This window comes from Lates calcarifer, linkage group LG14 (genome assembly GCF_001640805.2).
Source record: "Lates calcarifer isolate ASB-BC8 linkage group LG14, TLL_Latcal_v3, whole genome shotgun sequence".
NCBI lineage: Eukaryota > Metazoa > Chordata > Actinopteri > Centropomidae > Lates > Lates calcarifer.
The window spans coordinates 5,846,551-5,871,550 of NC_066846.1; the positions used below are offsets into that span (position 1 = coordinate 5,846,551).

Below are 25,000 nucleotides of genomic sequence, written 5' to 3' on the forward strand. Positions count from 1 at the left end.
AAACATGAAAGGGAATTTGTAGACAAAATTCTCCTCTGTAAGTCCTTAGAAAGTGAGTACCCAGACCCTGGACACAGGCTGATTAAAGCAAATGGCTTGTGTTTATGCTATTTCCAGCCCAGTTCCAACCAACCTGAGTGAAGTAGTTGGCTAGGAATAAATATACTCAAATAGTTAATTATATTTAGGTATTGAGTTAGAGATCTGAGATACTATGCCTCAATATGGTTATGTTTAGGGCTGCATTAATGATTATTTAGACTTTGAATCATTTTATTTTATTTATTTTTTTCGAAATGAAAAAGTGAAAGATGCTCAGAGTTTCCACAAGCCCATTTACAGTGGTTTTAATAATGCTAAAATCAGCAAATCCTCATATTTGAGAAGCTACAATTAGTGAATGTTTGACATTTTTGGTTGAAAAATGCCTCAAACAGTAAATTTATTATCAAATTATCATTTTTTGTCAATTGACTAATTTCTAATCAACCTAGTATTTTAGTTTGGTGTCTGTATATTAGTACTGGTATGCGTATGCAGTCATGAATTGTTCCTGAAAGCAACTTTAGTGAAATGACAAAAAGCCCCCGAAACCTGTATCATGGACTCATAGAGTAGTCTGTTGCCTTGTTTCCTGTTTCAGCTGTTTCTTTCATCATACTTTGTGGTCCTGTCTGTTCTCATCCACAGGTGTAGAAATGCAGTGAGTAATAGTGCTGATGTGTGTCATAATAGGGGGCCATTGATGTTGATCAACGGGGGTATAGGTAGTAATGATGATGCTAGTGACCGCTAGTGACACACAAAAGGCAAATTCATACAGTCATACCTTCCATAATGATGGGTTTCAGATTGAGTGATTGACTCAGTGAAGCGTGAGGGTATTTCCCTTCTCCATCCGTCTGCCCAGATTCTCTTCCTCAGAAGTTTGGAAAAGCCCCAGAGTTATCTGAAAACTGAAGCATTTATAACTTAGATTATTACATAATTTTCCATGTTTATCACAAGCTATTTATTCCTGTTCTATTTACAGTGGAGATCGTTGGTGACTACAGCTAATGTACTTTGTAATGAATGTTGTTGACTGCATGGTGTGAATATCATTACAGGGCAGTGGTTTGTCATTATGTTTATGTTTTTTGGTAATTACTGGTTTTCCTCTTCTTACCCACCTCGGTTTGATTTAGTGTAAACACTTCTGAGAACATTTTTTTCTTGTTTACTTCTTACATCTGGCATCTTCTCTGGGGTGAAACCTTGCTTCATATGTTTCCATTATACCTTTATCCATTCTCTTTTTCACTGAGCATTGCAATATTTTCTGTTTCTTGTTTTCAGATTTCCATGGACAGCAGGAAGAGGCCAGCAGCTTCCTCCAACTGTGGGAGCTTTGTTTTCTGGTCCTCCTCATTCAGGCGGCAACCAGCCAGGGTCCTAATCGTGGAGGCATTGCCACCTTGGTGGTCAGAGACCTGTTCAGTGCTCTGTGATGCTCTTGATAACTTCTTGTCCCTTGCCTGTAGTCTGGATGGACCTTGTAGGATACCGCTACTCAGCCTTTATGCCATCAGCAGGCAGCAGGAATGTCTATTGCCATTTGTGGTAAGATAAATTTCAAAAAGCAACAGAAAACACTCTCTTTCCTATTTTTGCTTTTTCTTGTATCTTCTCACACTCCTCATTCTTTTGTTGTCTTCCATATCTCTCATTTTTATCCCTTTTTCTATTCTTGCCCTTCCCTATTTTTAGCAGGTTCGTGGTAACTTGGCCAGGCTGCATTCCTGTGTGGAGGAGCTGAGATCTATTCCAGGTGAAGGCTGTATTAAGGGAGCAGCCAGAGGAAGTGGGCTTGTACGACAAGCAGTGCTGGACAGCCTGCAGCAGTTTAAACAGTACATCAGACATACCAGTGCTGGCAGCCAAACTAACAACATATCTGTGGAGGTGAGCATATGTTGATAGACCTTGTTTATGTGCAGGATGACAAGAAAGCTAAAATTCCATGTAGTTTAATATGTTTCTTCAGCAGATCTACCTTGTTACATACCTGGTTACCTTGACTCCGTGCTTGCTAATTATGCTGAAGCTTATCGAGGCAACACTACACACACAAACCACCGAAATTACAGAGCTACAGAATTTTTAATCATCCTGTTGGGTTGTTAAAAAGATGGATCTCAAGTTGGCGTAATTCTCCAAACAAACTCAAGCTGTTATAGTACTGAGAGCAAATGTCCTCCATTAACTGTGACTCAAGGTCAGTTCATTTATTATCAAAGTACTACTTTATTAGTTTTTATACGAAGTGGAGATGCTGGGGATCGAACCCAGGACCTCATACATGCAAAGCATGCGCTCTACCACTGAGCTACATCCCCTCTTACTTTGCTGTAGGTTTAGTCTGTATCTTTTACACGTGCTTGTAATTTCTCAGTCGAGAAGGCTTGAAGAGTACAATTATTATTAATAAAAGAGATGGAGATGCTGGGGATTGATCCCAGGACCTCATACATGCAAAGCATGCACTCTACCACTGAGCTACATCCCCTCCCTGTTTGCAGTTGCTCTAATATGTATCATTCACATGTGCTTGTAATTTCTCAATCAAGAAAGATTTAGGAAGACAGTTATTATTGAAAGAGATGGAGATGCTGGGGATTGAACCCAGGACCTTATACATGCGAAGCACACGCTCTACCACTGAGCTACATCCCCTCTTATTTTGCTGTAGGTCTAGTCTGTATCTTTTACATGTGCTTGTAATTTCTCAGTTGAGAAGGCTTGAAGAGTACAATTTTTATGAAAAGAGATGGAGATGCTGGGGATTGATCCCAGGACCTCATACATGCAAAGCACGCGCTCTACCACTGAGCTACATCCCCTCTGCAAGTCTTTTGTTGTAGAGACACCATAACCAGTACAACAAAAGTACAGAGCTAAATTGTTTCTTTCATCCATCCATTATCTATACCACTTATCCATGAGGGTCACAGAGTGCTGGAGTCAGTCACAGCTGACACTGGGTGAGAGGCAGGGTACAACCTGGACAGATGTCCAATCTGTTGCAGGGCTGACATAATTGGACAGCAAAACATTCACTCTCACATTCACACCAGTTTAGCGTCACCAATTAACCCTGGCCTACATGTCTTTGGTCTGTGGGAGGAAGCTGGAGCACCTGGAGAGAACCCATGCAGGCACAGGGAGAACATGCAAGCTCCACACAGAAAAGTCCCAGGCGAACCTACTATACTGCTAACCACTGTGCCACTGTGGTGCCTAAATTTTTTTCTTTCTTATCCTATCGAAGTTGGCAAACAACAACAACTGTGAGTCACAGTCTACATCTGGTGAAGAGCAGAATCGACACAGCCTTGTTACTCTGCGGAGTCTCAGCTCTGTGTGCTGTGTTTTCAAAGCAGCCAACCCCATGATTTAGATGCTGTCATTTACATATTTTTCTGTTTCTCTTGTTAGAGAACTGAGGGAGTATTGAATTGTGATTTGATCACAGTTCACAATGATACATTGTAACAAAGCAAACAGTAGCTTAACATATATACAGTTTAATGATAAAGCTTGTATTTTGTGATTGGCTATATTCTTTGTTCAATATCAGGGATTGAACAAAGGACCTCACATAGCTAATTCATATTAGCACCGTCCCAACAAGCCCTCCTGCAACAGCAGAGACATGTTAGTCTGTAGGACAGAAAGACTGTATCTGCTTGGATGTAGAATTGGTGACATACAGTACAGTATCCTTCTTTGTCAGGTTTGCACATCTTTATTGATTATGAGGTAATTTCCTCCAAATATCTGTCTATATCCATTATGAAAGAACATCTCTTCAGCTTAGACTGAATAGATCTCTTCTGATATTCAAGCTTTGTACTTCATGCTAATGTAGTGAAGAGGTTCCACTTTATACCTGTTAAATAGCTCTCTTATACAATTCACCGTATTTAGCAGCTGCAGAAAACATATTGAATTAGGAATCTCAATAGCATGTTTCTAAAAGCTTTAACAGTCCATTTTAGTGACTGAGAACTCTGCACATCTTATATCAGACAGTTCAGTTCAAACCAACGTGTACATTTAAAATGCAGCAAATGAGCTGTACTCACCTGCTGTTGAGCCAACTGTGTAGAGAGAGTTGTAAAACTGACACCAGAGAAGCTTCAGTAGTTCTCAGTGCCTTCCTACTAGAACATCCAATCAGCTCTCAGTGTGGACACCATTTTTAAACATTTTTCCGAATCGCACCTGCTTTGACACAGCCTGCAAATCTTGGTGTTGATTGTTTTCACTCACTAATGCACAACACTTTATTGTGATTAAAATGGATGGAATTGTTGACATCAATAAAAGATCATAGCTACCACTTGGATGCAGCTCGTTTAATAGAATTATTATCATGTTTTGTAATTCAAGGCCAGATTTAGGCTAATAGTCCAGTTCCAGGCTCAAAACCTGAGCCACAAATACAAGAGTTTTGATGTCAGCAAAATAGGAAGAGGAATATCAGCTGACAATACTGAAAGTGTCTCATTTGTTAAATTTAAATGTTGGACATATGGGAACCCAGACGAGAAATGAGCCAATCACTGCCCTTCTTGTTAAATTTGAACAACTCGTCCTCTGGATACAAGGCTCTGGGATGTTGACAAGGATTTCTCAAATCCAGCCAGCTTTAATGGGAAGCTCTGGACAGATTATTACACTAAGACCCACTGTTTCCGACAGCAGCAGATATGAATAGCACTATTAGGAGGCAGAGAGACATTAAGCAGAGACATGACGCTGTGTATGTTTGTTGGTGTGTGTGTGTGTGTGTGTGTGTGTGTGTGTGTTGCTGATTCACTCATACAATACACATTTTCATTCTAGCAATCATGTATGTGTATGTCCTCCTTGATGAGGCCTCAGCAACAGATTCTACTTGAGGCTAAACAGCAGGAAGCGGGGTGCAGAACCCATCAATAATCACATTATAATCATCATTTACTGCTGCTGCTACATTTCCAACATTAGCTTATCTGTTTTCCACCCAAACTAACTTCTTTCCATCATCAGATACAGCACATGCTTATTTTAAGATGCTGTCTTTTGCATTACTGTTCTGCAGAAATCTTCATTATCAGAAAATTAATGGATTAGTTAAAAAAAAAAATTAAAGCACATTTACAGTGCAATCCCGACACAATTGTTCATTTGTGTCATGACTTGTGAGATAATGATACAGATACAGAAAACATCAAAATTACAGATTTTCAGTTAAAGCTGTTTTTCTTTTTTTTTTCTCATGATGTGTGTGCAGAGTCGTGTAATTGTAACATATGCTATTCCACTTTTCTGTAAGGGTGGGAGTTTGCTTTACTGGGACAAGAACAGCAATTCTGACATTGTGTATTTAATTTAGTAACTGTAATTTACTGTGTGTTATGGCCCTGAACACAGAAACATTACAGTCAGACCCAAAGAATGCTTTGTTGTGGGGATTTTGTGGCCTGTACTTCTGAGGATATGACAACTTGTAACATGAACTTTCGTAACGCCAGCTGGAACAATTTGAAAGCAAGCTTTTGGGAAAAGGTTGTGTGGAGGGACATCAATGGTGGTCTAATAATAATTCAGTTAAAAGTGATAGAGCATGGTTGTGGAAGGACAACAGTGTTGGTTCTAGTAATAGAAATAGTAATAGAATAGAGTATTAGGATGGAGAGCACTTCAGCTAATTTTGTTCGACTGTTGGTGTGGCCCCATGAGAAACACTGAGCTGTGTTGTCAAGTTGTTTTTTCCCTGTATTCTGAGAGCCTAATGTAGAGTTTAGTCAGTCCAGTCTTTACAACTACTGGCCAAAATGCTGTTAACTTTTACAGGTATATCCATAACCTCCAGATGATAATTCTCAGTCATTTTAGAGACCGCTTACTTTTTGTCTAGTGCTGCAGTGTGGTCAAGATTTCCCTATATGGAAGCTCCATTTTCTCTTCACTCATTTGCATCTAACCTTGTTCTTCTCTAACTGGATTCATTTCTGTACAGGGATGTCACTGTAAACTAATTTTATGAGTTGATTGAGTTGATGTCTTTGATGATGTCCTTTGCATTTTTCCCATTTCCTCTTGCTCTCTTCCCAGGTTACTGTGGTGACCAGCCAGCCAGGGCGGGGCATTGTCCGCCAGTTGGAGATGGGGCTCAAAGATGCCGACCTGGTGACACTCAAGCGGCTCCTGGTCGTACAGATCTACAGGGCAGGAGACTTGGGCCAGGACACTCCCTCCCCCGAAGCCACATGCACTGAGACTGAAGGTAGGAGATGTACATACAGTAAATGCAGATGCAAAAATATATATTTAAACAAGACTGGATCACAAACTGACACAGTTAGTACACTTACTGTTCATGCAAGGCTGGGATATCAACACACTCCTATCAGTACTTGTACATGTACAGGAGCATTAATAAACAAAGTCTAACTTCTTGAAGGAGGTCTGTTATCTATTTCCTGAGCAGACTAAACTCCCCCACACTTTCCACATACTTATCCCCTGTACTCTCGTAATCATCAGTCGAATTGTGTAGCACTGACCCATTTATTACACTGTATTTGTACTGTTTGCCTCATATCTGCACTCTACACTGGAGACACATGTCACAATTTATAGAATTTGGCAACAATCCCAACATTTGCCAATCCTCTCGGAGAGCCTAATTTCATAATGATATGTCATTCTTTGTAATTATATAAAGGTTCAAGTGGTGTGGTCTGACTAAGTAGAGAGTGCACTTAGAAATGGATGACATGAAGGGGAGGAAAAGGAGAGAAACGGAAAGTGAGAAAGAAACTAAGGCAGACATACAGGGAGGAGAGAGGAGAGAAAAGATAAAAATAAGTTTAAGAGAGGAGGGTGTGGTAAACACAAGCAGTAAAGTCTTGTAAAAATATTTATGCAACATCTGAAATATTTATTCCATGGTGATAAATAGTTAACATATCTGTGGAGAAAATGACTGTAACTCTTTTTTCTCAGACGTGTTAGAGACGTTGGAAACACGATACCAACAATGTTGTGAATCTTAACTCATCTGACACAATAATGTCAGTTGTGTAATCCTGCCCGCTACCTTATTTATTGTTGTAACCCCCACCCCCTTGTTATTTTTCACATCATATCTAAGGTGAAATGTTGGAGATATGTCCCAGTTCTCCCGATTAAACTGTGCCCCTGCTCCGCCAGGAGTCTCTCTTGGTTTGGAGTGGCCTTTCAAAAACAGAGCTACTTGGTCGTGGTCAAATAAATGGGCTGTTAAATGGGATGCCACTTGTGAATTGCCCAGATCAATAGAGGCCAGTAGCAGAGCACAAAGTCTTGGCCTTTGTGGTGTTATTCTGCTTTTTATTGTCAAATAAACTAAAATAAAAACAGGCGTTAGTTTTTACAATTCCATATGACAGTGAAGTCTTTTCCACCACTAAGTAATTCAGTTCATGTAAGCCAAACACACACTCCTATCATGAGCGTTTGGCAGAGATTATAGCCTAGCTTAAATTAGTTTACATAGCCTAACAAAAAAAAAAACCTAGCAGCTCATAGAAAGGTTGCATGCTCTTACTTTGAAATGCAGAAATGACATCGTCAGCAAGCAATTGCATGCTTTCCAAATATGCCTGATTGATACAAGTGGATTTTAGTTCAGACTGATGGAAAGTTTATAAAATGTATTTACAGATTTTTTCGTGTGTGGAATTTGTGTATGTATTTGCAGATCCTTTTTATATTTGCAAGATATTTTTGATATCTTAGAGGGGGTTTTATATTTAAAGATTACACATTTACACACAGTTTGTCAATATGTCCGCACAAATGATATTGAGACAAATCTGTCCAAATGCAGTATAATATACACTAATTCAGGTATTCACCTTTTGACATACCATATTCTGAGATTAGCTCACTCAGAATCCTTTGTATTTATTATATTCATTGATCAGTATGAGTAGTGTTTATTCCTGTCAATCTGTGTCACTGTCATTCAGAACAGAAATGTTTGGAATGGAGTCTTGGAGACGTGGTTTTGTAGTAACCACGGTTTGATGATAGTGAGGTCGACACCCTTTTAGCTGCTGCTATGCCAGTGGGACTAGCTCACTGCATCCTTCCACAGTGTTGTTTTCTCAGAAGTGTTTATGGAATGAGCGCTAGAAACACGATCATCAGTCTAATGCTTTGATACAACAGCCTACACCCTCTTAATTATGACAACAGTAGTGGTGATACTGATGTTCCACATAAAGCTTTTTTAATAAAGGTTCTTTCCACAGTGGAGAAAACATGATTGTTGCTACCATAACATTTCCATACACTGTGTTGTTGGTTCCACTAGTGCTTGGGTGGCTTCAAGCCATGATCTTCTCTGTTGTGTTACCGTTATAGGAATGGTGGATTTCTTTATACATTCTGTGTAACAATCTGAAAACATGACAGATCATACAAAACCAGTGTCCTGAACATACTCTTTATGATGTTTCAGTCTGTGACTTTATTCGCAATAGAACATCAAACATTGTGGATGAGGCTCTGTAAGAATCAGCCCACATAGAAAAGGGAATGGGGTCAGGACTGCATCCAAGAGTTACAGTGACCTCAGAGTTCATCTGGCTGAAAACTGAAGTAAGCTTAAATCAAAGATAAGAAGTTTAACTGTCTAGTCGGCATGAATTCTACTCAGATTTCCTGGATGATCAAAAAGCTCCTAAATTGTGTTTCAAAGTAGTTAAGGTACTGCTACCTACATGTAACACACAGGTGAAAGTTCCAACAGGGTGATCACTGTGTTAAAAAATTAAAAATAAAGAGTTCAAACACCTGCCATCGGAGTGTAACCCACAAGGGAGAATGCAGAAATGACAATGTACAGGCAGATGCCTCTGTTTGAGTTTACATTTCCATTTATCAGTCAGTTTCTCCCTTTCCATTTATTATCATTTGCATGACCCCGGGGGGACTTTGCAGCAAAATGTTGCTAATCAGCTGTGGGATGAAACAAGCACTTTGAATGGCTGAATGACCTGTTGTACAATTTATTCTTTCAATTTGTAAAGCACTGTAATTTTGGTCATGAAAAGGAATGTGTAACTAATACACGTAAAATTTGGGAAGTAGTGTTGATTCTGGGAATACTCTGGAATCTGGGCAAGTTGTGGAATCTTAATCGCGTCCTTGTGTGTGTGTGTGTGTGTGTGTGAGATGCTGGGTGGGAATGTTCTGCAAGAGGGAGAGATCACGGCAAATATGTCTCACTTAACACCAGACTATTTATTTTAGCTGTATGTGTCAGTCTGTCTGTCCATGGAGTGCAGTATTTTATCAAAAGTGGGTACGGTTTCCATTTTTGGTTCTGTACCAAACTGAGAATTAGAGCAAAAGTCATGACTCTCTCTCTGTCTCATCTTTGTCACTTACTTGTCTTATCTCACAGTAGAAAGAAGGGTCACAGCTTTTGTCGAGAAGAGAGATGGTTTATTGCGTAATTGTGTGTGTCTGTGTCAGGCAAGTTATAACAAACAAGGGTTAACACATACAGTACAGTGCAGCTGCTCCATGGAAACATCACTAAGAGGACAGTTCTGTGTGATTGAGATGTAGCGAATTTATAGTGTCTTTTTAGTGGCACGCAACTGTGAGGTCTGTGCGTGTGTGCGTGCAGGCGTGCACGTCTCTGTGTGCATGTGTGTGTATGTTCTTGTCCCTCTTGTATGTCTATCTGTGTTCTGGCTAATTGAAGTTTCACACCTGAAGATTACAGATGTTAGATAGGAAAAGTATGGATAACGTGGTTGGTCCTCATTCATGCAAAGTGTTTGTGAAAGGTTAAGGTTTGGTTTTAGGATTAAGTTTAGAACTAGGTTTAGGTTAAGGTTAGGATAAGGGTTGAGGTTACGCAGTGTGATGTTTAAGGTTAGGTGGATAGGAAACGCATCTGTCAATGAGGGCCCTCACTGGAATAAAAGTACAAATGTCTGTCTGTGTCTGAAGGCCAACGCCTTACAAGCATCCTGTTTTTGTTGAAACTCAACCAGTGTATCCGTGAATCCCAGGTCTGTTCTGTAATTGTACAGTCAAGCACCAGGGAGAAAATCCAGAAATGGGTCACAGAGCGAGAGAGAAGGAACGCAGAGCATGAGGAGCAGAGGGAGACAGAGATGGGGATGATTATGGCACCAGTGGTTTTGGTTTTTCTTTTCACAGTTGAACAGCCAAGTTGTTGACTGAAACAGAGTCAACAAGTTATCCCACACTAGATGCAGCAGTTCCTTAGGGATCATCACACACAAAAACTATTTATTTCCATTGTTTAGATTGATGTGAGATAAATTGTTTGCATTGTTTTTCCTAAGCTACAGCTTATACAAAAACATAATTACTATTTCTCAAGAGTAGCATCTATTTTTACTAAACGTCTCATTCAAATCCTTCTCAATATGATTATGCTCATAATCTCAATATGCAGATTTCCATTTTCTGCAAAAAACAGCAGTTGTAACTGCTTTTTTCCACATGGTATGATGCAGTGTCATAAAAGCCAACAGATAACAACAATTGCAGAGAAAAACATAAAGACTATAAGTGCTTCCTCCTCCATGCTAGTAGACAGTGCAGAGGAGCCTTACTTTTATTATTCCCCATGTTGACACTGGGGTCAGAGTTTGATGAAAGTAGCGGAAATGAAGTATTTCAACATTTTAAAAACAAAGCTGACCAGCCAAGAGGGGATGATCAATCAAAACAAGGTTGTTACTGATGTTCTGGTGAGGTGTACGTATTTTGCAGGGTTGATGAAGTGTATTTAGCCCCTGTTGACCCCTCAGCGTATCCTGTTGATTTAATTAATTAAAAGTTGTTATTTTACAGCTGTTTCCCTGATCTCATTTAGGAATGAAGGAATAGAAGCAGAGGCGAGAGGGGAGTAAAGAACTTTTGTCTGTTTACGAAGAGGAGCAGAGGGAGAAACAGAAAGATATAGACAAATACAAAAAGCTATTGAGAAAGGGACGAGGACAAGAAGAAAGAAGATCAGACAGAACAGCGACAGACAGGTGTTGATAACAGTATCAGTAGGTGGGTGGATACGCTCTGGTCCTTTGCCTGATTGAGGCCAAGGAGAGGGAGTGACATCACCTGAGGCTGACTGCAGTGCTGGCACTAACCCAAATAGCCTTTTGGTTGCCAGACATGCTTTTATTTTTTGTGTGAGCATGTGTCTCCTCACTACCAGTCAGTGAATTATTGCCCCATCTGTGCTGTAACTTTGCTCCAGGAGAGTCTGTCTCCAAACTGCTACAAAGTTATTACCTTAACAACCAGTAACATTTGCCAAGACCCAAAGTAGCCAGGAAGATGCAGTGATAGAGGTGACAGTGAAACTGAGCTTTTATTTTAATTATTCAGTGTGATTCTTTGGTTTATCAGTGACGTGGGATTAGCCCGTGAAATCATATGAATTGGTCCAATCTGGGACAAATATACCTGTATTCAGTTTTTGTAAAAGTGTGCATCTTTAAGAAAACACAGTTGGAGATGCTGGGGATTGAACCCAGGACCTCGTACATGCGAAGCACGCGCTCTACCACTGAGCTACATCCCCTGTCTGTGCTTGTATATAAACCTTCCATCCTGTGTCTCCTACACAGCATGATATTAGTCTTCTGGAGCCACCCCACACTGGACTCATACACTTGAAACAGTTTTCAGAGGCTACCATAACAAGGTTAGACTCCAGTCAATACAAATCACTGCAGAGAATTACACTGATTACCAAATAAAATGCATTTAATTTCACAGCTCCCTTTCTGTCCATAAGCACAAATGTATTTCTGTTTTCTTTCTCCTTTCAGGAGTTAAGAGAAAATACAGAAAATCAATGTCATCAAATTAGTTTTCCCTTCCTTGTAGTGGACCATGGTTATGTCTGTAGCCATTGAGCTGGGTATCAGGGGAGCAGTTCTGTGTGTTTGCTTTTAGGGAAACGAATGCAGTGTAGCGCTATAATGAAAGCTAATAGTCCCTGATATATCCAAAAGTTCCAAATGATCTGAGAGGTTACACTTTTGTTACTGTCAGCCAGTAAGGAAGCTACTCTTTATTTGTTGCTGAAGGACTCAAATACTGTGACACAGAAAATCCAAGAGACAGACAATGGGGATCAGCTAGCTGAAAGCAAGGAGCAGGCAATACGATGGATGAACTGGACCCATCATGCATTCTGCAGGCCAAAAGAAGTTCCTGCCAGTCTTAGCAGTTTAATACTTTCCTCCCTCCAGACTAGGAAAATATGAAGATGTTCAGCTTTCCAAGTCTCTCCGTCTGCTGCTTTGTGTGTGTTTTTGATGTGAATTCATTACAAAGAGACAGAGCATGTATCTCTGTGTCCATATTGTGGTTATGGTGTGCATGTGCGTGTGCAATCTGTCGCACATAGACAAGCTACTTCACCAGCCTCCAGTCAAGCTTGTTTCCAACTCATTATTTACAGTCATGTTTCACTTGGAGTTATTTTCTAAACATGCATCACACTGCAATGCACCCTCTGGATATCAGTCTTATTTTGGAATCACACACGCAGACTATTCATGCAAATACAGACCAGACAAAACTTATATTTACTCTCAAGACAGAATCATCAGTTCCAGAAAGAAGCATCTGTTGTGGGTGTAGGATGTTATTTTTGCAAAGTCATCGTCAGCATGAGAGGACACCCACTGTGACAGACAGCCACGCACATACGCCGTCTGGAGCAGATACAGTGATAGATTACTACTGTCTGACTGTCTCATATGAACACCTGGGCCTTGTCCCCTGAGCTGCATCTCTCTCTCTCCCTCTCCCTCTCTCCCTATCTGTCTGTCTGAGCCAGCCTAAACCCAAATAATTGACAGTGTGAGCAAGAAGAGATAAGAGGTTCTCCAAAAGTCTTGTCTTTTGTTTTTTGTTTTAAACTCATTTTTTGTTTGCCTGTTTACCTAGTTGCTTACCTTGGCTCAACCTTATCCTGCAATGTTTTGATAGATTTCAACCAATCATCCAATATTCAGATTAGAAGGCTTTTTTTAAGTTGTCATCTTCTGAAATAAATATAGCTTTACTATCCATTAGTAAGAATCTGATTGCAAACTAAGTTCCAGAGCAGCATCATGCAAAGTTATGGTGGCAGTGTTGTATTTACTTATACATCTTGCACACCTGAGAGGGATTTGATTTGAATTTCAACCCTGCTGCATCTTTACATGCATTCTTCTGTTTAATCATAGCTGGTCAAAAGCCCTTGTGCTGATCTTAGAACATTTTAAAGCTGAAGTTTTGTAAGACATGGAGAGGCTGAGGAATGAACCCAGGACCTCATACATGCAAAGCATGCACTCTACCACTGAGCTCCCTTTCAAGTGTGTATGTGCTTAAACAGTAGTTCTCAACCAGGGTTAGATGCAACTCAGATTCTGCCCTGTTTTGCTATCAGCAACGTAATTGAGTTTAATGAGAGCCAACATTCAAACTTCATGTACTTGACTCCCCATGAGAGAGAGAAACAGATCAAGAGAGAAAGAAGACAGGAAAAAGAATGAACAAGGGCATGCTTAGGGCACACACCACATAACTGCAATGTTTAGTTTGATTCCTGGGGGATCCTTCTTGCATGTCACACCCGTGTCTCCCTCACTCTGGTTGTGGTCGATTGCTTAGCAAGGATCCTGAATGGGTGAAATGACCCGAAAGTATCTCAGTGGCAGCCATGATAAGAGCTTGTCAAATTCTCTAAATGTTAAGGAAAGGAGCTTCAGTGCTTCCTATCTTATCTCCTTTAGCATAGGATACACTGGACCTTCCTTTATGAAAGGAAAGGAGAGAATGCCCTCCCAGAATTCCTTGCAACGGCAGCATTTAAGCAACGCACTGTCATATTTACATCGCGGTAGATTCACGTACATGTAGACCCAACAGAGCACCTGTTTTATGTTTGTGACATGATCCAAAACTTCTGAAAATCCTTCCCTTCCAAAAAAAAAAAAAAATCTCTACAACAAACAGATAAGTCGCATAACAGGAAACTATATTGTTATTTTAATGGCTCACCTGTTGTTATATTATTAGTGTTGGACAGGAAACCATATTGCATTGTAGCCTACAGCACTGAGCTGATTTGGTCACTACATCTTCCATGTGTTATAAATAAAATTGGTTTAAAGAAATGCTTAATGTTAAGTGCAGTTGGATTGTCTAAATACTGTGGTTCTCTTTTTCTATTTCCTTATCAATTCTATTTTATATCATTACTCTGCAGAAAATGTAAGCCCTCAATATTTTATTAATGGTAGTGTTACCTATGTCAGGCAGTAATTCACAAAAGGTCATCTTGCGCTGATGTTACACAAGACTATTTCTTTGTCTCTAATGCCATATTAACGAGGAGTAGCTTATGAAGAGGATTCTGTTGAAAGTTGCATGATTGTTAAAAAGTTGCATCAGGAAGTAACAAGGTGGAGAAAGCATTTTGCCAGCAGTTTCCAGCTAGACATTACCTCAGATATATTATGCGATATTATTAAAGAATAGACTTTTTCTGAATGTTACAATGAAAGCAACACCCATAAGCTGGTCTCCTGAATATATGAAAGTTATGGCTGTCATAGTCAGAGACTATTTTTGCATGTACCTGAAGTGATTTCATTTGCAAATAATTTTTTTGAAATTGGTGTCATTGTAACATCTCGGTAACATCTTTGTAGTCAAGTGATCACAGAAAATGGAGATGCTGGGGATTGATCCCAGGACCTCATACATGCGAAGCATGCGCTCTACCACTGAGCTACATCCCCTCTTACTTTGGAGTCATTCTAGTATCTTTTACATGTGCTTATAAGTCCACTTATAAACCAAGAAAATTGAAACAGGATAATTTTTATTAAAAGAGATGGAGATGCTGGGGATTGATCCCAGGACCTCATACATGCGAAGCATGCGCTCTACCACTGAGCTACATCCCCTCTTTGTTTGCTTTAGTTCTAGTCTGTATCCTTTATAGGTGCTTGTAATTTCTCAATTTAGACAGATTGAGGAGTGCAATTAATATAAAAGGAAGTGGAGATGCTGGGGATTGATCCCAGGACCTCATACATGCAAAGCATGCGCTCTACCACTGAGCTACATCCCCTCCCTGTTTCAGGTTGCTCTAATATGTATCATTCATATGTGCTTGTAATTTCTCAATCAAGAAAGATTTAGGAAGACTGTTATTATTGAAAGAGATGGAGATGCTGGGGATTGATCCCAGGACCTCATACATGCAAAGCATGCGCTCTTCCACTGAGCTACATCCCCTCTTTGTTTGTTTTAGTTCTAGTCTGTATCCTTTATAGGTGCTTGTAATTTCTCAATTTAGACAGCTTGAGGAGTACAATTAATATAAAAGGAAGTGGAGATGCTGGGGATTGATCCCAGGACCTCATACATGCAAAGCATGCGCTCTACCACTGAGCTACATCCCCTCTTACTTTGCTGTAGGTCTAGTCTGTATCTTTTACACGTGCTTGTAATTTCTCAGTCAAGAAGGCTTGAAGAGTACAATTATTATTAATAAAAGAGGTGGAGATGCTGGGGATTGATCCCAGGACCTCATACATGCGAAGCATGCGCTCTACCACTGAGCTACATCCCCTTTTACTTTGGAGTCATTCTAGTATCTTACATTACATTTGCTTATAAGTCCACTTATAAACCAAGAAAATTGAAACAGGATAATTTTTATTAAAAGAGATGGAGATGCTGGGGATTGATCCCAGGACCTCATACATGCAAAGCATGCGCTCTACCACTGAGCTACATCCCCTCCTTGTTTGCAGTTGCTCTAATATGTATCATTTACATGTGCTTGTAATTTCTCAATCAAGAAAGATTTAGGAAGACAGTTATTATTGAAAGAGATGGAGATGCTGGGGATTGATCCCAGGACCTCATACATGCAAAGCATGCGCTCTTCCACTGAGCTACATCCCCTGTTTTTGTACATGATTGCATTTTAAACTGACAGAAATACAAGCTGAACTGATTTCTTTTAGAATGTGCAAACTAAGTATAAGAGATAAGTGGCAAATTTTGCCTCATGAAGGTCTGAAGACTGAAAAGTCATCCTCAGAAAGAGTTTTTGATCCCGTTCACCTGTTATTTTTAAAATTCTGATCTGGAGATAAGTGCCACAAGCCTCTCTCAGAAGATAGATACTTTATTTTTGGTGTAAAGATAAAAGTGTGGATGTAATATCCCATAGCCACACCTTACTTGGCAGTGATTTTCCAGATGTGCCTGCACACCTGTCTAGGATCACTGCACCACCACACCATTTAGCAGCGATGAGAGAGGAGGTGTGTGGCTGAAAAATTCTGAACCATAACATACTGTCTATGCATTGATTGTAGGATTCTCCCTTCACGTCCATTCCTCATTTTTAATTAAATCCTCCCAGTTGGATTGTACCACACACCAGGCAATGCTGCTACAGTATCTGTGTATTACCAGTAATGCAGTATACGTAGAAATGCAATATAGTCTGTCAATTTTTCTCTCTAGAAACTACAACTCCTCACTATGTCTTTTCACTTCACCTTTAAAGGTAGCTGTTTGAACAAAAAGTATGTACAACCTGGGGTTTTACGTGACAGAGAGCCATCTGCATCCTGTTCTAATCGAAATAACATTGGTAAACAATTCAAGTAAAATGTATATGTTCAGCACAGTGTGTGAGTGTGCATTCCTTTTTGTACTATTGTACCCAGAATGGCCTTATAATAAGGTGCAGTATTCTGAAAATCTGTGTGACGTGTGCTTCTCAAAATCCCTTTCAAATGGCTGCCAAAATGTGTTTCCTCATCATCATATTTTGACAAATACATATTCAAATAGCTTTAGTCTTTTTCAGATCACTTCTCAGCTTTGTCAAGGCGTTTATTTCATTTAAATACCTAATTTGCAAATGCCTTTCAAAGTGACAACACAGTCATTCCATCCACATATATTTAGCCCCTAAATTCAGCTTTTAAGTGACAGTCTTTATTCTGTTTAAACACCATCCATAGAACTGTTTTTGAGATTGCTTGTGGAGGTTGTGTATTATCCCTTCATTGATCTTTCCTCCATCCATCCACCCATCTGCCTCACATAAATAACCTCCTTTATTGCTTCTCTAGCTCTGAGCTTGGAGGTAAACATTATTTTCTCACTGAAGCACATCCAGGCTCCTCAGACGTTGTGCTTCTCTAAGAGGTTCACAGCTGTGCTGCAGTGAGCAGGGGAATATGCTTACATATTACCATTTAACCATATACGATATACTATGTTTAATGCTTGAGAAGCTATAGCTAAAAATGGAGATGCTGGGGATTGATCCCAGGACCTCATACTTGCAAAGCATGTGCTCTACCACTGAGCTACATCCCCCTTCATTAGAAGGGGGCCAGAAGGCCTGAGAAGCCACGACTCTGTCAGACTGCAAAAACACTACCATTAGAGAAATGTTCAGTTTAAAACTTATAATAATTCATCCTGATCTGATTTGCAGTAATTGATCATTTACAGGTGGCTTTTGGATAGAGATAAAGCAGATATAGGCTATATCTGATGCTCAGATTTGTCCTGGCGTCCTATTTCTATTATTTATTCCAGACCTTTTTTTCATTTTCAAAATGCAAATTGTAAAGGTTCAGTATGTAAGTGCACATGCAACAGACTCACACCTGCTTGTACTTTTCTTTTGTACTTTACTTTTTGGAACATGATGACATTGAATTACAAATTCAAGTATATATGGTTGCTTCTGTATCTATTCAAATACTTATCTGGTAGCAGTACTGGACTACTCTTCATGTTACAATAATGTACATAAATTGGCAAAGTGAGAAGTGCCTTCCCCTTTCTAACGCCACTGCAAAACCAAAAATCTGTGATTTCCAGTGGTCTTATTAAGGCTACAGGATTCTAAGGAAAATGGGAATTAGAAATTGTTTCTTAGAAATTGATAAACAATTCTTATACATGACTCAAATAAATTACCTCTGTCTTACCTCTGTAGTGTGGGATGGTTACTGATTATGATGAAAATAAATTTTAAACTATAATTCCATATTTAAAAGCTATAGTAATAATGTTATGAGTGTTCATGTTTAATTGGTAGTGAAACATTGGGACCTCTGAGCTATAGATTCGAGGCAGTCTAAAAGCAGACTCATGTCTTGGACAAACAGCTCTTTCAAACTGACACCCTGTCAGTGATTCAATGATATGTAATTCAGTGTGTGCATGTGTCAATTTTTGCAGCTTGTGTTCTTGCGTATTTATTTTTGTTTGCTTATGAACGATAGTGAGCTCTTGTGTGTGTCCCATGTGCCTGAGTACAAATATGTCGTAAATGAGTGACTCACCAGTATCTCTCTTTGCACCTTTTCTCCGCTGTGTGTGTGTGTGTGTGTGTGTGGTCCTTCCCAATGTAATTTTCCCATATAATTTTCACTTTCCTTTTAATCATTACCCTGCTTCACAGGATCTGCCGTGCTCCATCAAAGCGTAACAGAGAGATGAGAGGACTTTCTCCCCTTTCCTTCTCTTCTCTCTCCAGCTCCTTAATTACTTTCTCCTCCTCCTCCACCTCCCTTTTCCTCTTTCCCTATGTCTCTTTTTAGGAGGAGAGAGAAAAGAAACTCTCTGATATGTTTTTGTCTCCAACTCTCTCTCTCCTCCCTCATACTTAGCAGGCTTCCTGTGAAGTATCCCATTTCCTCTCTGCTTTTATCTTGTTTTCGCTGTATCTCTTTTGTATTACCATAGATTTATGATGTATTAACCTAGATTTATTGTACTCCTCTGCTGTAACCACTTATGCTTTTTCTGCTTAGATTAAAACTAGGCTCCATTCAATAAAATGCTACTTTCATAGCAGTCTGTAACTGTGAAAGGCAGGCTGTGAGGAAATGTGTATAACAATGTTTGTGTAGTCAAAATCTTTAAAACACACACTTTACACATGAAGTTAAGTTGTGTTTAGCGACATCAAGGGTTGTGGTAGAGCAGCATACTACTGTCAAAATGGTGACAATGCATGCAGTAGATATGACAAAACAATAGATACTACATACACTGAAGGGAGCCTGTTTTCAGTTTTTACACTCTAGATTAGGTCACACTGAATGTCAACACGTCGCTGAGATTGTGGGTGTTCTCTATTGTGTAATCATATTAACGGTTACACTGCCTGCAGTATGTACTGTATGCCTTTTCATCTGTGTGACTGCCACCTTGGATACATAATGCACTTTTTGTGTAGAAGCCTTTTCCTTCTCCTTATTTGCCTCCTTCGGATCATTTAAGCCATTCACACACCCCACACAGTCGCACTAGGATCAGCATACATCTCACAGACCCATTTTGAGTCACAAGAATAATGACTCTGAAAATTTGTGCCCCTTGAGAGGAGGATTATAATCCACTGGCCTACAGCCAAGAATTTAAAAAGGCTAAGCCAAGTCCTCATCCTGAGGGCTCACAATGAGTCTTATGTCTCGTATTACATTACAATAATGATGTGAAACTTCATCGATCCCCAGAGGCAACTTCTTTACTCAGTTGTCCTCTTTTCTATAAAGAGTTAAGACTTACAGAGCAGAAACCTTTGGGCTTTTGCAAAGATGGTTTGGTGGAACGAATGCTTGCAAATGTGGTTGCATTAACTGTGGTCATCTGGGCAGCAAAGGGTGGTGTCCCTGCAACCTGACCCCAAATGAGACTAAGGCCTTAATCTGCTCAGCCTTAAAAAAGGATTTATACACACTTGGCTCCAAACAGCATTTCCCCATATGACATATTTCCTCAAATTTGTCCAAAACAAGAGCAAGAAAAATATTTCATGAAAATGTTGTTTTTAAAATGACATAACCCCCTGTAAAATGCTGAATTGCTGTTTTCGCATTTAAACATTTTTTGTATTAGTCAGACTAGCTGTTTACCCCTGTGTTCTGTCTTTATTCTAAGATAAGTTAATTTAATACTGGCTATATCCTTATAAGAGTGTAAGAGTGGTAGTGATCTTGACAAAAGGCACAGTTAATATGAGGCTTCAGCTGTCATAGTTTGACAAATCAAGTGGATATCTTCCAAAGCTATTGTCTTTTTATTAATAAGTTCTCTCTTTTTGTTACTATCTTGCCCAACAGGGAAATATCCCCCTTGAGAAAACTGAAAGATTTTAATAAGTTTGTAAAGTAATCATGATAAATTGTATTGACCCTGGAAGTAATTAGAGGATGTTATCAATGATATGTGAGCTACTCAGTACATCAGTCTTGTGCAGTTAACTCAAGTGTAAACTCAACTTCCCTGGGATGTTAATAAATACCATTCTACATTTTTGTGTAATTGATTCTGCGTAAAAACAACTTTCCACTTTCCACCCGACTTTTCCACCTCAGCTGCGATTACAACCACACACCTGCAGTCACTCAACCCAGGGTCGCTCTCTCAGTCTCTGTCTCTTTCATCCAGTTAAATTTCCGTCACAGTCAGCTCATTCAGTTAAGTGTGTGGTTTGTAAAAGTGCACAGAGGTCCTCAGGAGGGAACCCCACCCAGACCTGCTGACACATGTGCACACACCCAACCATAGCTACCACAAAACGTTCACACAGAGCGGAAGAACCCTGTGTACACACTGAGATAATTTGGCCTTAAAATTGATAGTAGGGATGAGGACAGTGAGAAAAGGTTTGCTTTTGACGTCATTGTTTAATTTATTTGTCGATAAATATGGTTTGACATGGTTGACAATGTAGGAGTGCATGTTTTTCATGTTGCTACCCACACACATGGAGCCAAGGTCAGGCTGTTCACACCTCTGTGTGACGTGCGCAGAACAGCAGGTGATCGTACAGATGAAGTCTGGTATCACTCTTCACACCAGGATATGGAACCTATTAGTCCCACACTGAGAAATGGCTGTTTGTTCTCACGTCATGCGCACAATTTTTTTTCATCTAACCCCTTCCTAACATCTTGTTTATTTGTCAGTCTATCTCCATATAGATCTTTTAATCTACAGTATGACCTGATAAAACTTTGGTAGAAGAAAGTTTATACTTCAGTGTAATAGGGTGGAGTCTCAGTGGTTTTCCTGTGGTTGCAGCTTGCAGATACATCTTTTGTGTCAAGGGAGATTTCAGTGATCCTTTCCTTCTCGTACAGAACAACCAATGGTTGATAAAAGGACTAAAAGGGAATGAACAGAGAAAGAAGTTAAGTAGAAGTAAGTAGGAAGGGCTCCTCAAAGTGGTTCACAGCTATTAAACACCCAGTGTCTGTGGTTACATTCTCTCTGCCTGCTGCAATCCTCCTCCGTCAATCTCCTCTGCCCTCATCGCCTCTCTCTCCAAAAGGAAAGGATTTGAGGTTGAAAATTGTATTACTACAGTTGAAAGACATAACTATTGTGCTGTGGTGGAAAATTGAAGGCAAAGTCAAGGAATAATTTTTTGTTCTGTCCTCTGACAGCACAGTTTGCAGGAGGGCACAGAGATCAAACAGGAGAATCAAACCTCCTTTAACATCTAACATCCATCCTGACCTCTGAATACCTTGTCACTCATCTTTATATCTTAACACAATTTAGAAATATAAATTCCAGTCCTTTCACTGCAAAAGGATCCAACCTACTAAGATTTTCTTATCAGCACAACACAGTAATTAAAGTCATCCTTCCAATTTCTAATTTCTGTTTCATTTGCCTAAGGTTAGTTTATATCTTGTGCGTCTCTCTCATCTTGGAGTTCAAGAAAAACAGCGTTCTTCGCTTCTCTTTTGAGAGATTTATTATTTGCTATCACCTCTGCCATCTCAACCCCGCCCTCATCTCTTCTCTGTACTTTCGGTCAGAAGTCTGCTCTGCCACGTATCATCTTTCGCTCTTGTCCTCTTTCACTCTAATGTACTCATGGTCCTTTTGGGTTTAGGGACGTTTCATGACATTAAACACTCCCTAAATGTGAGTGGGAGGCACAGTGAGAGTGAACTTTTGTTGATCCCTCAAAAGTAGATTTGTTTTAGATCAGTTGCAGCTGTGATAAACTGTTGTCATTGTTAAGTGATCAAAACAGTGTGCTTCCTAAAAAGCAGACATCTGTCATTTCTTTATCATCTTTCCTGGTTTCCTCTCCTTCTCCGCAAGCATCTCCTCTCTTATGTGCCTCCATGGATACAATCTTCAGAGCTCTTCTCATCCTCCGGCCTCTTGTCTTTTTCAAGTGCTTCAAAGAAGTCGTCCAGCTGCCATCCTCTCTGAGTCTCTGTGTCCTTCTGCTCCATCTAACCCTCACCTATTTCCACATTCTGCTTGAAACCAAGCAGTTGATCTTCTGCTGTCCCTATGCTCTCTGTCTGCCGGCCATGCTTATTATAACACGATTTATTTGCATTATCATGGTTGCAGCTCATCTTCCCAAACATCCCAGATTTAAATCTTTTTTTAAGTAGTTTGGTGTCAGGACAGATTTGTGGTTGTCTACAGGAAACATCTTTTTAGTAGCACACTTGCACTTTGCACATGCACAGAATCAAACATTCCTAATGAGCTGTCATAAAAGGCTGTCTCCTTTTTTTGACCTTCTCTCAACTATTTGTTACCATATTCCTTCTTTTATTTCTCTCTTCTTGTTCCTCCTCCTCAGCGATGACAGCCAGATAACAGTGGTGCTGTTGCCCCCTCGTCCTCTTGTCCTTTTCAAGTGTCTGTCTGCTTTAATTGTCTCTCTGACCGCATGGCTCTCACAGAAGTGACTGCAAAGCAATTAGGTCACACAGCCACTGGTGTGTCAAGTGCCTGTGTTTCATACCAGATGATCAATGTCCTATTTGTCACAGTCTAAAACTACATCAATGAGCTATTCATCATTAATGCTCACGCAGACACGCTGACAGACAAGGACAGAGTGTGTGCTGTCAGTATCGCTCTGTAAGTGAAATATGGATGTCAGAGGGAAATTCCACAGACAGACATTCATCAGTGCTTCCTTCATGTTTATGTACACTGTGTGAAGTTTGTGTCAGGAGGATGCATTAGGTTGATATCACGGTGTTGCCTCATTCCCATGTTAATTTGACACATTGGTGCCAAATAGCAATATTTTTATTTGCGTTATGTAAACTTGTTACTTGGTGAAGTGAGACTGATTTTCTAACTGGATAATACTTTTGTAAGATATAACCATAAGTAAGACAGGAATCGTGGAAAGCTTTCTTTACATTATCATTAATTCACCTGAATATTAAAGGATAATTCTGGTTTACTTCAACTGGTAAACGTATTTTGGCAGCATTGCTGAGATTACAGCTGAGAATATGTTAACAATAAATCAAATAGAATTTTAATGATAGCTAAAAGTGACAACTTGTTGTAATAAACTGGAATTCTGTAATCTCTGTATTGACATGTCACTGAGAAATTTTTAATGCAGTTTTTAAAATTTGTCTCCTGATGTCTGTAGAAATGTTATAATGTTCTTAGAAATAGATGAGTAGGCCTTGAAAAGAGCTTAAATTTGATCAAGTAATCTTAACTCATCATCCCATGAACTCAATGAAATAAAACAGAAAGATTTCCAGACTATTGATGTTGTGATGTTCAAACTTCAAAGTAGTTCTCTGTTAGCATGATCTGTCTGGAATTAGACAGTGTAATGGTCAGAGGCTTTCACGGGGATTCCCACCATCATAGAGCACAGTGTCCATTATCTGTATCTGGTAAAGCTGATCCATATCTAAGTGAATGAGTGAAAACAGGGTTGTAGTGTAATGCTCTGTTTCCTCTTCCAGTGGTGCATTAGCTCACCGTGTCACAAGCTAATGTTACTTTGGTCGATGGTCATGAGAATGATGCACTCTTCCTAATGCAAGTAAAAGGAACCATTACTGGGCCAGGCTGGGACAGAGAGAGATGGGCAATAAGAGAATGAGAAGATCCATAGAACTTGAGTTAGAGAAAATAAGGAATATATTCCTCCAGTGTAATTTGTATATAATTACATTATCCCATTTGCCAATTCGCAAAGCAAAAATGATGCCTATCTGGTTGTAGAGATCGCCTGATGTCTCGTAGGCAGCCGTAGCTAATACCGTTCATTTTCCCTTTGTAGGGCTGTCATGTTTTTCAAAAAGTCAAAGTTTTAAACATTAAGATTAAATATCTAACAGGGCCTGTTGCCCATTACCAGACTACACTGTACAACTAATATTGTTCAGTTAATTTTCGGTTCCTCTGCTGCTTCAACAAGTTTACAGCTAAGGTTGGTTCCACACCTCATGGTATTACCATTTTCATGGTAATGTTACTGTAAGGCAGTCAGTCAACATAGCCTGTGAGATGCTAGAGGTTGTGACCACAGCCTGTTGTGCTTACTCATTTGGATTTTTTTCCATATTCCAGAGTATCTTAAATTTTAAACAACAATGTCACAGCCGCACCCTCTTGACAGAGGTATTAACTAACCCAACCTTCTCTGAAAGCAATCAGTCATTCATTCAACAGAAAGACCAGACGTCTCTGGGGAAATTATAGCAAACGTGAAGTCATTACATTTTCAACTAATCAAATAGTGTTTTAAGGTTGTTTGTGTGTGTATGGAGGTGAATCGCAAATATGTTTGCCCTTCGAAAAATGTCAGTAGTGCCAGAGATTGAGCAGCACCACAGCAGCACTAAGGTGTCAACTAAAGCAAAAATACTCATATGGATGTTGTGTCTTAGGTGTGCATCAACATCTGGAAACATAACTGAGTCTTCTAGATGGGAGAGGGTTTTTGAGCATTAGACAGATGGAGTCAGAAGAGAGATGCTAATGTAAAAGTAAGCAGGCAAGGCATTAGCAGCTACGCTTTACATAATGTGTGTTTCAAGGGATGTGATGAGTCAGC

General features: G+C 39.7%; 1 protein-coding gene and 14 non-coding genes across 16 annotated transcripts in view; 1 reads left to right on the forward strand and 14 right to left on the reverse strand.

The window, feature by feature from the left end:
- Nucleotides 1-25,000, forward strand: part of m1ap (meiosis 1 associated protein) — a 36,935-nt gene that overhangs the window by 1,337 nt on the left and 10,598 nt on the right. For both annotated transcript variants that reach the window (XM_051075583.1, XM_051075582.1), the window contains exons 2-4: nt 1,339-1,602; nt 1,750-1,944; nt 6,145-6,316. In XM_051075583.1, coding sequence (XP_050931540.1) covers nt 1,345-1,602; nt 1,750-1,944; nt 6,145-6,316 — 625 coding nt within the window. In that variant the 5' untranslated portion in view covers nt 1,339-1,344. The remainder of the gene's footprint in view (nt 1-1,338; nt 1,603-1,749; nt 1,945-6,144; nt 6,317-25,000) is intronic.
- Nucleotides 2,307-2,378, reverse strand: trnaa-ugc (transfer RNA alanine (anticodon UGC)). The gene has a single exon. It is a non-coding gene; the product is annotated as a tRNA-Ala (tRNA).
- trnaa-ugc (transfer RNA alanine (anticodon UGC)) lies at nt 2,477-2,548 on the reverse strand. Its single transcript has one exon. It is a non-coding gene; the product is annotated as a tRNA-Ala (tRNA).
- trnaa-cgc (transfer RNA alanine (anticodon CGC)) lies at nt 2,644-2,715 on the reverse strand. Its single transcript has one exon. It is a non-coding gene; the product is annotated as a tRNA-Ala (tRNA).
- trnaa-ugc (transfer RNA alanine (anticodon UGC)) lies at nt 2,811-2,882 on the reverse strand. The gene has a single exon. It is a non-coding gene; the product is annotated as a tRNA-Ala (tRNA).
- Nucleotides 11,582-11,653, reverse strand: trnaa-cgc (transfer RNA alanine (anticodon CGC)). The gene has a single exon. It is a non-coding gene; the product is annotated as a tRNA-Ala (tRNA).
- trnaa-cgc (transfer RNA alanine (anticodon CGC)) lies at nt 14,808-14,879 on the reverse strand. The gene has a single exon. It is a non-coding gene; the product is annotated as a tRNA-Ala (tRNA).
- trnaa-cgc (transfer RNA alanine (anticodon CGC)) lies at nt 14,976-15,047 on the reverse strand. The gene has a single exon. It is a non-coding gene; the product is annotated as a tRNA-Ala (tRNA).
- On the reverse strand, nt 15,143-15,214 carry trnaa-ugc (transfer RNA alanine (anticodon UGC)). Its single transcript has one exon. It is a non-coding gene; the product is annotated as a tRNA-Ala (tRNA).
- On the reverse strand, nt 15,310-15,381 carry trnaa-ugc (transfer RNA alanine (anticodon UGC)). The gene has a single exon. It is a non-coding gene; the product is annotated as a tRNA-Ala (tRNA).
- Nucleotides 15,477-15,548, reverse strand: trnaa-ugc (transfer RNA alanine (anticodon UGC)). The gene has a single exon. It is a non-coding gene; the product is annotated as a tRNA-Ala (tRNA).
- On the reverse strand, nt 15,647-15,718 carry trnaa-cgc (transfer RNA alanine (anticodon CGC)). The gene has a single exon. It is a non-coding gene; the product is annotated as a tRNA-Ala (tRNA).
- trnaa-ugc (transfer RNA alanine (anticodon UGC)) lies at nt 15,818-15,889 on the reverse strand. Its single transcript has one exon. It is a non-coding gene; the product is annotated as a tRNA-Ala (tRNA).
- trnaa-ugc (transfer RNA alanine (anticodon UGC)) lies at nt 15,985-16,056 on the reverse strand. The gene has a single exon. It is a non-coding gene; the product is annotated as a tRNA-Ala (tRNA).
- Nucleotides 17,422-17,493, reverse strand: trnaa-ugc (transfer RNA alanine (anticodon UGC)). The gene has a single exon. It is a non-coding gene; the product is annotated as a tRNA-Ala (tRNA).